This window comes from Anastrepha obliqua, chromosome 6 (assembly GCF_027943255.1).
Source record: "Anastrepha obliqua isolate idAnaObli1 chromosome 6, idAnaObli1_1.0, whole genome shotgun sequence".
Lineage (NCBI taxonomy): Eukaryota > Metazoa > Arthropoda > Insecta > Diptera > Tephritidae > Anastrepha > Anastrepha obliqua.
Window position 1 is genome coordinate 71,767,617 of NC_072897.1, and position 12,861 is coordinate 71,780,477.

Below are 12,861 nucleotides of genomic sequence, written 5' to 3' on the forward strand. Positions count from 1 at the left end.
CTACGCCATGCCTAGATAATAATGCCGGTTTAGCTACATAAATATTACACTCAAAGCTATATGATTACGTATGTAAGCTAAAATAGTTTTATTTTGAAATTAAATATGAAATAATCCAAATTAATAAAATAGCAAACAACACATATCAAATTGAAGTGCAAGTTTACCTAGCGCAAAATATTGACAGTGTACACCACAAGTTATAAAATCATCGTTTAATCGCCATCACCGTAAAATTGTAAATAAAGAACAGCTGATGCATTCGATTGTAATATCTATATTCGCAAAAAGCTTTCACTTTCAAAAGTTTAAAAAGGTGGTAAGAGTGATTATTTATGTGAAGAAATTATTGTTCTAAAAATATTTTAAGTGTGATTTATATACAGTCCTGTGCAAAAAAAACCGGACAGCTAATTTACCTTATTTAAATTTCTATAGCAGTATAAAGCTTCTTGGCGGTAAGTAGCTTTTTTTGTGTATAAATAGAACAGTTTTGGATTAATTTGTATCATAATTTAACCAATAAGTGAAATAGTTGATACGTGGTAAGTGTTAATATCAAAAATATGCCAAGATCGAAGCAAATGGGAGCTGTCGTTAAGGGGCAAATTATTGCACTATCACAGCAAAAATTGTCCGTACGTCAAATTGCTGCTAAAGTAGGCTTCAGTAAATCATCTGTTGCCGATTTTTTTAAAGAAATTTGCAGAAACGGCTTCAACGGAGCGAAAGCAAGGATCTGGACGACGAAAAATGACGTGCCTGCTGAAGACCGGATGATTAAGCGGATGTGTATCCAGGACCGTTTCAAATCTTCGGCAGACATCAGGAAGGAGTTCTTGGATGCAACTGGCGTCGAAATAGATTCATCTACTGTGCGTAGGAGATTGATAAATGCCGGTTTTGTAGGAAGACATCCCGCAAAAAAGCCGTTTTTGAACGAAAAAATGCGTCAAAAACGATACCGATGGGCCAAAACTCATGAAAACTGGACTGTCGAGCACTGGAAGAATGTGATTTTTTCGGATGAATCCAAGTTTAACCTCTTTGGATCGGATGGTATCCACCATGTGAGGCGCAGATCTGGCGAAAGATATAAAACTGGATGCATACTGCCTACTGTAAGACAGTCAGTTGGTAGAATGGTATGGGTCTGCCTCAGCTATGACGGAACGAAAACACTGACTCTTATTGATGGTCGGGTGAATGGAGATGCATACATTTCAATTTTAAATAGGCATTTAATACCTGTCATTGAGGAGCAGTATTCTCTAAGAACGGACGTTATATTTCAGGATGGTTCTGCGCCATGCCACCGATCTCACAAAGTAAGTTATGATTTTTGTTAAATCTCCCGAGTGTTTTGTTTAAATGTCGAATCAAAAAACCAATGATTTATTCCTTATTTGTTGCAGGTAAAAGAATTTATGGAAAAAAACGGAATTGTCCAATAGGAATGGCCGGGTAACAGTCCCGACCTAAACCCAATTGAGAACCTCTGGGCCATTGTAAAGAAGCAGGCAGCTGAAAAAAAGCCGAAGAACAAAACTGACCTGGATAACGTTATAATGGACACTTGGCACAACGATATTTCGGAGGGATTGTTGCAAACCCTAGTTACATCAATGCCGAGACGTATTAAAGCGGTAATTAAGGTGAAAAGCGGTGCGACCAAGTATTAAAACTTCAAATTATAACATTTATAATGAAATAATTAATTTTGTTTTGAATTAATTAGCTGTAAGATTATATAATAAGGATAAACAGTAAAACATTCGTTATTGACTATGCTAAAACAAATAAAGTATGAAAATATTAAAAACACGTATGAAATTTATTGACTTTATTTCATACTTTTGTATTAAAAACACAATGGAATATAACCACATTTAAACATATTTGATAAAATCCATACTACTTCAAAAAATGGAGTTTTCAGACTGTCCGGTTTTTTTTGCACAGGACTGTATTTGGTGATACAAATAATCTATCGAATGACAAAAGTGGGATTTTAATGTTTTCGCGTGTTTCATGTGCGTTTTTCTAAAAGTTGGACTGTTATTGGTTATTTTCAGCAGTTTTTCAGTTCGTAGTTGCAAAAAGTTTTACTACTGTGCCACATTTCTAGATTATAAAAGTTAAAGGAAAATGAATTAAACTGCATTAAAAAATCTATAGAATAATATAGGGTCCGCCATATAACTTTACGGAATTAAAAATGCTATAAAAAAGAAACTACTCAATATTTTTCCAAACTGTGGACACAACTTCATTCATATGGCTGCCATCCCATACGATCGGTCCAATTTTTCAACACATTTTCGATTGTATGCGGCTGTATTTCAGCTATGACATCGCGTATGTTGGTCTTCAGTGCATCAATTGTTGGCGGTTTGTTGGCATAACACTGGTCTTTGACGGCACCCCAAAGATAATAATCCAACGCGTTGGTTTGTCAATAAGCAACCCAGTTTCTCTTACTTTTTTCGCAAAATAACGCATATACGCTTCATTCGTGCTTTTCTTTTTCCCATTGCCGTACGTAATTTTCGTACACATCCTCAACATTACCATGATTTTCAAAGTAACGTCGCAATATTTCCCAGCGTTCTTTGAGCGTATGCACAACCATTTTCGTTCAGCGGAAGAATTAAACTAATTTTCTGTCAAATCAGATGACAGCTAAGTGTTACCATTCTTCAAATAATACCTAGTTCAAATCCGTAACGATACATGGCGGGCCCTGTATATGTATTTTTGGTTTATAAAAACTGAATATCTGTTATTGTTCTTTAATGTAATATTTTTATTTAGTGAAATGCCTTCCCGTAAAAGGCCGCGTCTCAGTCGTCATAGTCAGAAGACAGCAAATAGAGCAAATGAGTCAGAGGAAGCGCATGCGAGTCGTTTAGCTGATTTGCGCAGGCGGGAAGTTTTGTGTAGAGCAAATGAAAACGAAGAGCAAACTAGGCTTATGCTGAAAACAGTGAAGACCGCATAGAATCATAGAATCCGTCGTAGAAAACCTACGAATACGAAAAAATTGTAATCGAGGGTTCCATGTGAACACGAAAAAGTGCTGCCAAACTCAAATGTCAAATTTTAATATTTCGACAACAGCTCACTTCAGTGTAAAGAAGACAATTTGGCAAATAATCTTTAAGTTTTTTGTCAAGTTAGCTGAATTTTCATATTAAAATGTATTCGTTGGTATCTGCGGTTGTGTTAATGGAGGAAGAGAGAAGTAAGGTAGGTAGATGAGATGGAAAGAATACCCCAGGTACACTTCAAGTAGCACTTACGTGCCGTTTTGATACCATAATGTGGACCACTACCTGTAAAAAGATTTAGGGAAGAAAAAACGTCTACAGCCATCCCGTGCTGTTGATGTAGTGGAGGAGAGAAAAGGGATCTAAGATGGAGAATTTCTTCAAATCATCCCCAAAGGGCATGCTAAGGAATCTCAAGCGCCTAGCCTTCACCTCGGCCCCATACACGCAAAGGCTCGAAATATTGTAGAAAGAACAATTGCCATCATCCACTTATAGTGATGCAGCTTCAAATATTAGACAATCTATATGTAGAGCACTACTATAAAGTTTGTTCTTAGTGACAAATAAAATAAATTTTAACACAAAACATTTGAAGGTTTCAATAAAATATGTATATTAACTTTTTTTTTTGACAACGCTTCGAGGCTCTTATTTTCTAATTCTAACATTTGTTGTTTTATTTGATTTTGGTCGCATTAAAGCACTCCATATTTCTATGATGCCTACGCGTTTCTTCCAGGTCGGCTGTTTTCAGGTCGCACATTTTTTCAAGTGCCGAACACATTCGCTGCATAGTCGAAGCGAGATTGTCTAGCTTCATATCTTGCTATTCAAAATGCTGCAGACTCTTTGCTTGGAAGTCCTTTGAATCGTTAGCTGCTCTTTAATAAGATCTGAAGTACTTGTATCGACTCGCTTTTGGACAGTTGGTGCACGTCTTGTGAAAGAAGGACTGCAGTTATCCGACAGTATGGATACGTCCTGATCGGGTCCACTATTCTCTGCTTCGACAGCAGCAGGTAGTCCCACACTTATGGTGCCTGTGATACCGTGCGTGCTGGTCCCTAAAGCGGTCAGTTTGATGACTTCTTCTTCCATTTCATTAAAGTGGTGCTGCTTATATCGCCCACCGCCAGTTGTTGTTTGCTCCCTCTTGTTTTCGGATAATTTTCGCTTTATATTAGCCTTCCAATCTAACCACACCTGAAATAAAAATATGTTGTGCAAACGGATAATGTACTTATATACAGCCCTCTATTACCTTTTTCCAGCCTGATACATCTTTGGTTGGTGGGCCTATACTGTTAAGCTGCTTCGCAACATTTTGCCAAAACTCGGCTACCTCTTCCTTTCAGCATTTGGAGAACCCCTGAGCAATCCCTGACTTCTCCTTTATTAGCTCCAACAAAGTCGCATACTGCTGTACCTGTAAAAATCAAATAAAATTACATATACATACTTAAAAAATTCCTTTTTGTTTATAGTTTAGTTAATGTAGGACTTAGATTTTACAGCTTTCTTACTTGTTCCCTTTTAAATTTTCTTTTTATTACTCGTTCTAATTTTTGTCCGTTAGCCTAACCTTGTCGTAGAAAAATTGTACGAACCTGTAAGATTTGACGTTACGAGTGTATTCGGTGAATGCTACTCTACGAATTTCGAATGTACTATTCGCTATTCGAATTGTATGATTACAATTTCTTAGTTTCTACGAAAAACAGTCTACGACGGATTCTATGATAGGGCTGATTATCGTGAAACCGACCAAATTGAAAAGTCAAAAAATGTAAGTGCTATAGATTTGATTGGCCTCGCAATATTCTCTCGTTTGTTTTAGTTTCACAAAGAGTTAGAGAATGATTTCATTCACAAATAATAAATAAAAATAGGTAAGTAGATTCTAAGAATAATCATGCAGGGCTGACCAAATCCAAACATATTTTAAGAATACCAAAAGATAAACTTGTTAAGAATAACAAAAGACAAACAGTATTAATTAATCTAGAAAACCCATGTTTCTCACGTGGTCAATTGTATGTTTCCTGTTCCCGTGTTGGAAAACCATCAGATGTGTTTTTATATTCACCAGGTAATAAGACAAAAAACATAAACCACTACAATAAAAATTAAACAGATTTTTGTTAATAATTATGATTCACTTGGGGAGGTGAAGCCTCCTTGGTGGAACAGGGAATTAGCAGCACAAAGGAGTAGGGTACATGAATTCTATAGGTTAGCCAAAGTTGCTGACAATGAGTTCTGTTGCAAATAGTATAAGGATCTACTAAAAGTATACAAAAAAGGGATACGTAAAGCCAAGAGAGAATCTTGGAACGACTTCTGTAGCAGTATGCAAGACACTAACGATGTGGCTAGACTTAGGAAACTGTTATCCAAGAATCCGTCTATGCCAAAAACAATACGAAAAATTAACGGGGAGTGGGCTGACAGCTGTGAGGACTCTCTAGAACACATTTTCCAGGGTGTGCGGACACTGCAGATCTCGAACCTAGAGGAGATATTGTGCACGAAATCCCGACGAACGTAATTACAAAGTTTCGACCCATATAAATCGCCAGGACTGGATGGAATCTTCCCAGCCATGCTCCAAAAGGTAAGCAATCTTGTGATACCATGGTTAAGAACGATATTCAGGGGATGCTTGAAGGGCAGCTACGTTCCTGTATTGTGGAGAGAAGCGAAAGTTGTGTTTATTCCAAAACTGGGAAAAAGCAACCCTCTTTACTCAAAGGAATACAGGCCCATTAGTCTGACCTCATTTCTCCTGAAAACGTTAGAGAAGATTCTAGACACATAAATTAGAGACACAATTGCGCCGGACGAATTATTCATGGCGCAGCATGCTTACACTAAAGGCAGATCTACTGAAACTGCACTTCACTCACTTGTACTAAACATAGAAAAGGCGTTAGAATAGAAGGAGTATGCTCTAGGAGTATTTCTAGATATATCAGGGGCCTTTAACAAAGTGAAAAAAGATGCTATTTTAAATAGCATAGAGTCACTTAATGTGCAACCCGCGGTTTATCTATGGATAAGGCAGCTATTAGCTAGCAGAAAGATAAGAGCGGAGTGGAACGATGCGAGCATCACCAAATATGCATGCAGAGGTACTCCACAGGGTGGGGTACTATCGCCTCTATTATGGTTACTTGTCGCAAATGAACTACTACAGAAACTTGACGGAGGTGCACCAAAACTAGTGGCATATGCAGATGACATAGCTATAGTAGTTATGGGAAAGTACCTGTACACCATCAGTAATGTGATGAACAACACTCTCAAAACGGTACACCAATGGACATCTCGCGCAGGGCTAGGGATAAACGCGGGAAAAACGGACATGGTACTTTTTGCCAGGAAGTACACGGTCCCGGCGTGGAACCTCCCGAAGCTAGGTAACAACGAACTACTTCTCAAAGACTATGCGAGGTACCGCGGAGTACTACTGGACAGCAAATTGCTGTGGAAGCACAACGTTGAGGAGAGGGTGAAAAAGGCCAGTAATGCGTTGTACGCATGTAAAAGAATACTGGGCGTTACTTGGGGTCTATCACCCTCTGTGATGCATTGGTGCTACACGGCAGTAGTTAGACCGATATTGCTGTATGGACCCATAGTATGGTGGGCTGCGACAAGAAAACTGACACACCTAATGCCACTGGAAAGCATTCCGCGACTTGCTGCTCTTTGCATAACAGGAGCGATGAAAACCACTCCAACGGTGGCGCTGGAAATGATACTCAGCATGCCACCTATTGACCTCATGGCGGAAAACCTGGCAGTGAAATCCGCGAGGAGGCTAATGGCTGCGGGGCTATTCACCTGCCGAGCCTTCGGTCACAGCTTAATAGGAAAGTGGAGCTTATGTGGCACGGACTACATGACTCTGTACTTTAATTGGGAGAGAAGGTTTTGCACTACAATTGAAGAGGAGGGATGGCACAAAGGCATGAAGCCTAGCCATAGAACTTTTCACATCTATACAGACGGCTCTAAAACTCTAGACGAAGTGGGAGCGGGTATTTACTGCTCAAAACTAGAAATAAGGCAGCCTATCAAGCTGCCAGACCACAGCAGTATTTTCCAAGCAGAAGTTTTTGCTGTTAGGAAAGCCGCGGAGCTAGCCTACGCTAGAACAAGAAGGAACTCAACAATTAATATATACGTGGATAGTCAAGCAGCAATAAAAGCAATAAGCTCATATTGTATTAAGTCCAAAAATGTTCAACGGAGCAAGGAGGCCATAGAAAGGCTAGCCGCAAACAGTAGGCTGCATATCTACTGGGTATTTGGTCACAAAGGCATTATGGGGAATGAAATAGGAGATAAGATAGAAAAAAGTGCTGTTAGACTACCTTTTGAGCAAGAGAATGACATACCAACACCGCTAAACACAATATACAATGAAATGGATGACCACATGAAAAGGCAAGTGGAAGCTAGGTGGACTAACCTGACCACATGCAAAACAGCAAAAGTCATGTGTAGAACTAACGACAAAAAACTGCCTCAATTCGTACTTCCGCTCTCGCAAAAGGACTGCAGAACTATCATAGGTATGCTAACAGGTCATAATCTATTGGCTGCACATGCGTACAGGATAGGGATTGCTAACACGGACAAATGCAGAAAACGCAGAGAGCACGTTGAAGAAACTTAAGAACACCTTCTGTGCGTCTGGCTACTTTGATGAATCTGAAACCATAAATTATGATCTAGATTCAATTCCACGATCCAGACGAGACTCCGAAATAGTTTGTGAGGGACCTACTCAATTATATGATGATATATTAAACATTTCTTCTGCTAAATATAAGGATTTGAAAACGCTTTGCGATAGAAAAACTTTACCCGTAAAATTCCAACACGAGTATTTAAATTTAAAATGGAATGGATCTGTTAAAGATTTGCTACCTGAAACCGACCAGGAAGATAGTATTTAGCGTTCTTTATATATTTTTATCTATCGTTATTCAAGTTTACAAGATTTTAATATGAATAACATTACTTTGTTAACAGAAAACTTGAAATATATGAATTACATTACTTTATTTTTGTTTTATCGAATATACTAAGAAATGTATACATTTATTTTTTTTTTAATCAAATGTAATTTAATTTTAAGGACTAAGTAAAAAAATTAAATAAAACAAAAAACGGGAAGTCACTTCCTTAAAATAAATTTTTGTGTAACCCACACACTTTTTTAATAATAGGTTGCCAGAAGGAAAGCAAAAAAAATGTATCCCACAAAAACAACCCCTATGATGCAAATATCTATTTAAAAATATTAAAATTAATTGTATTACACAAAAAAATATTTACATTATAAATTTTAAAATAATGGCTTTATTCAAACTGATTTAATTTAAAAAAAACCTTCCTATGTAAAATTTCGAGTTTGTGGGATACATATTTTCGGCGGTTATGGCTCGATATGTACATACATACCTATATCAATATACCAAAACACTTGTACGTTCTATACACTCTCGTCTAAAATTAGTTTGAATTTAAAAAATTAGCAACAATTTTCATCAAATTTGTATAAAGTTTTAAATTTATTAAAATTGATTGATTGATGTTATTACGTTTATTTTTGGCATGTGGACAATTGATTCTGGCTTAGGAATTTGTTAATAAGCTGGGCGCAGAGGTGATCCCTGCGTTATGTTTTGAGGTTTGAGGTAAATACAGGGTGGCTGATGAAAGCCGCTACCAAAAAAAAATTTAATAACTTTTTTTCTTTTTAAGTTATCTGTTCCATTTTTGTTTTAATTTGCAGATTGATCTTTAAAATTTATTAAAATGGATAACTGGGACACGCAAACAAGAATTTGGATAGTCCGCCGCTATCACGCACTGGAGTCCGTAGTTTTGGTACAGAGAGAGTACAGGCGGATGTTTGGCGGCGATCCCCCGAGCAGATGGACCATAATGAGACTGGTGAATAATTTTGCTGAGCAAGGAACAGTCGCAAGAAGGCCTTATCATCGAAACCCACCAGTTCGGACGGAGGAAACGATCGCTGCTGTAGCTGCAGCTATACAAAGCAATCCAAGGGTTTCAACAAGAAGCTTATCTGCTCAACTTGGTGTCAGCCGACAGTCTTTGCAAACAATAATGCACAAAGATTTAGACTTATTTCCCTACAAAATTCAAATGGTTAACAAACTGAATGCAGCAGACTTGCCGATTCGCTTGGAATTTTGCCAGAAGATCCTGCAAATGGTGGAAGAAGACCAAAACATGTTAAACTGCCTTTTCATATCTGATGAGACCCATTTCGATTTAAACGGCAATGTGAACAAACAAAATTGTCGAATATGGAGTACTTCTAACCCACAGATACTCCACGAGACGGAATTGCATCCTCTTCGCGTGACAGTGTGGTGTGCGGTTTCTTCACGCTGTATTGTCGGGCCTTATTTTTTTGAAGAAAATGGTCACATCGTTACGGTTACTGGAGACCGTTATTTGAAAATGCTGAAAGAATTTTTCTATCCAGAACTACGCCGAAAGAGAATTCCTTTCAACTCTGTGTGGTTTCAACAAGATGGGGCAACGTCTCACATAGCCCAGACTGTTATGACAGAGTTGCGACGAAAATTTCCCAATAAACTGATTTCAAGAAACTTCGAATTTCGTTGGCCCCCCAGGTCGCCTGACCTTACTGCACCCGACTTTTTCTTGTGGGGTTTATGTAAACAAGAAGTTTATAAAACAAAGCCAACAAATTTGGATGAACTAAAACAATCCATTCGGGCAACAATTGCGGCTATTCCTGTCGCAACTCTCAAAGCAGCAATGAACAACTTTTTACTAAGATGCCGACTTGTGTCAACGAGCATGGGGGGCATTTAAATTCAATTATTTTTAAAACTATATTAGTTAAGTTACATTTAATAAAATTTAATGACCTTCAACTTGAAAAAATAAATAAATGAATTCCATACACTAAAAAAAAAGTTATTTGAGTTTCTTAATGTAGCAAAATTCATCAGCCACCCTGTAATTGCATGCATTTTTAGGTTTTGTGGAAAAGTTGATGGCTGAAATTTTTGTTGGTTTGTTCATAACAGAAATAACCTCGTTTGTAGGTTGGAGTACTTGAGCAAGGCTCGCAGTAAAGGAGGATGATTCGATGTTTATAAAATTTAATCAAAAAATTTATACGACTTGTAATGGGATATGTATGTACTGTTTACCACTGCAGAAAGAACCATAACAAAGACAAAGCTTGCTGAAAAAATATAGAAACAAATAGTTTTCTCATCAAAATATGCTCACAGCTTAATTGATGCAGTATATTTTATATTATATTTTCTCTGAGATTGCAATAACGGCGAAATGTATTTTTTTCTGTTTATCTTAGCTTCTTAAGTCATTAAAAAAAAAATTGTGTAAAGAAAAGTTGAAAAAATGTAATTTTTTTAAAATGGGAAAACGGGCCTCTCTTCAAAAAATGGAAGACGTTACTCGTCATTATAAAGAGGATAAAATCCAACGAAAAATTGGAAAAATTATTGCTATTAGTTCCTCCACTGTCCAGCATATTATAGAAAGGTTTCTCCAAGAAAACAGGAAAGAAGATAAGGGCAGATCTGCGCCGAACAAAGTCGAAAAATACTAAGGCAAGATCTGTAACCCTAAAACTGTTCGCGAAGAAAATTTTCATGGAAGGAATAGAAAACAAAGAATAGAGTTTTGCAGACAACATTTCAACAAAGACATTTCGTTCTTTAAGTCCGTTGTTTTTGCGGATGAAAGCAAATTTAACCTTTTCAGGTCTGATGGGAAGTCCTGCGTTTGTAATATAGAAAATCAAACACCGCGCTTCAACCATGTAATTTGCGCTTTACAGTTAAACACGGCGGGGGCAGTGAGATGGTATGGGATTCATTTCCTATTCAGGCATCGGAAATTTAACATTTATCGAAGGAAACAAGAATAAATTGATGAACCTCGATCTGCTAAAAGATAATAGTACAAAAGGCGGATAAAGTGGGCATTAGGGATTCGTTTAGGTTCCACCAAGACAACGATCCCAAACATACGTCTGGTATTGTAAAAACTTGGCTTATCTGGAACTGCTCACATGTAGTACAGACACCTGCACAGAGTCCAGATCTCAACGTTATTGAGAACTTGTGGTCAGTGCTGGAAAATAAAATAAGAAACCACAATATTTCTAATGGTTCTGATCTGAAACGGGCACTACAGGAAGAATGGGATAAAATTAGTTCCGATTATACAGCAAAACTTGTAGAAGCTATGTATTCCCGATTAAAAGCTGTTCTGAATCAAAAGGGATACCCAACTAAGTATTAGCCGTAATCAAGGAATCGAAATATTAATGTGTTTATGTCTTTTGAACTCTTTTAATTTACTGCATCATTTAAGCTGTGACCTCAAAACTGTAACTGAATTACTTTAATTTGCCATATCTTTCTTATGAAGAAACATTTTTTGTTATTAAATAAAACATGTTATTTAACAATAAAAAAATAAGGAAATATGTAATGTAATGGAAATACCATAAAATATATTTGATGTTTTTTGGCTGCGTCAAATAAGCTGTGAGTCAGTGTATATATTCTTAATACTTTTTGAAAGCATAACGCTTACTGCAGTTTCTAATGTTTTTATTTTTAAGATTTTTTTAGTTTGCTTATACTTTGGGTATGAATTGTCAGAAGAGTGATGCTCGGCAGAACAATTAGCACACATAACTCGGACGAAGTCGATATCATGAGGAACTGGGAAATTCAAAATTTCGTTCATTGGAGAAGCTTTGCAATTTTTTTGTGTATGACCTAATTTCTGGCATGATTTGCAGCGCATTGGATTGGGCACGAACGGACGCAAAGTCGTCATCCTCCATGCGATAGTAGTTTTATTTGGTAGTGAATAACTAATAAACGATAGCAGTATAACACCGGCATGCTTTGTTTCACCTTCGGAGTAAACCTCGTAAGAACTCAAACCTTCTATTGTTTCACTTTCAGGCACATCATTTAAAATCGGTGCATAAATGGTGTCTTTTTTACAGTTAAGATTTTGATGATAGCTTACGCTAACAGCACCAATGTTGAGAAGATGTTTCGTTCTTATGAACTTTTCTGCTATTTGCTCATTATTCACTAGCAGTAGTAAGCTGCTGTGCTAATTTTGTTAATACCTTTGCTCACGGTAAGTATCGAATTATAAACGCGGAAACATGAAACCTTCGAAAGAGGTGTACGCCTAGACTGTATTTCATACAAAGTAAGTTAAGGGATCGAAACAATTTTGCAAATTGAAGCCGGTGCGTAAGGTATTTGGGCTCCAGAGAAGTAATGACTTTTTGGAGAAGCGTTACACATTTTAATTTTAGCAAGTCATTAAATCGCATAGAGAATATTCGTTTAGAAAAATCAGATATGAGCTCGTGGCATTGTATATAATACAGGTATCTAGCAATATTGTTGTAAAGGACATTAAGTTTACTACGATAGTCTATATCAAAATCGGCATACAGTTCACAACCATAAAGTAAAGTTGGTATTAAGAACGTTTTTACGTTTTTGCTGCAGTCGAATTTTAACTGGGGTAAACTTCTGAGTAGCCCATAATGATCGTAGCATACCATAGACTTTGCCTATTGTACTATAGATGTGGTTATTCTAAGTCAGATTTCTACTAAAAGTTGTTCCCAGGATCTTTGCAGTGTCCACAAATTAATTAATTGAATTGTTCAGTTTCACTTCATTACAGTCTTATTTGTTTGGATTTCAGAGCAACC

At 37.1% G+C, this 12,861-nt stretch overlaps 1 protein-coding gene across 2 annotated transcripts; it reads left to right on the plus strand.

Annotated features, from left to right (window-relative positions):
* Positions 1-293: 293 nt before the first annotated feature.
* On the plus strand, positions 294-1,751 carry LOC129249981 (transposable element Tcb2 transposase). 2 transcript variants are annotated; one of them, XM_054889631.1, is made up of 3 exons: positions 294-458; positions 528-1,328; positions 1,416-1,751. In XM_054889631.1, the coding sequence occupies exons 2-3, from the start codon at positions 567-569 to the stop codon at positions 1,452-1,454; spliced, it is 801 nt and encodes a 266-aa protein (XP_054745606.1). In that variant the 5' UTR covers positions 294-458; positions 528-566; the 3' UTR covers positions 1,455-1,751. The 2 variants fall into 2 exon arrangements, with proteins under 2 accessions (XP_054745606.1, XP_054745607.1); XM_054889632.1 differs by having other exon boundaries at positions 452-1,328.
* The last annotated feature ends 11,110 nt before the right edge of the window (positions 1,752-12,861 follow it).

Bases quoted from the DNA above. Each gene is read 5' to 3' on its own strand.
- LOC129249981 (XM_054889631.1), top strand. From the start codon at position 567: ATGCCAAGATCGAAGCAAATGGGAGCTGTCGTTAAGGGGCAAATTATT. The intron at 1,329-1,415 runs GTAAGTTATGAT...TATTTGTTGCAG, and splicing joins CATGCCACCGATCTCACAAA to GTAAAAGAATTTATGGAAAA.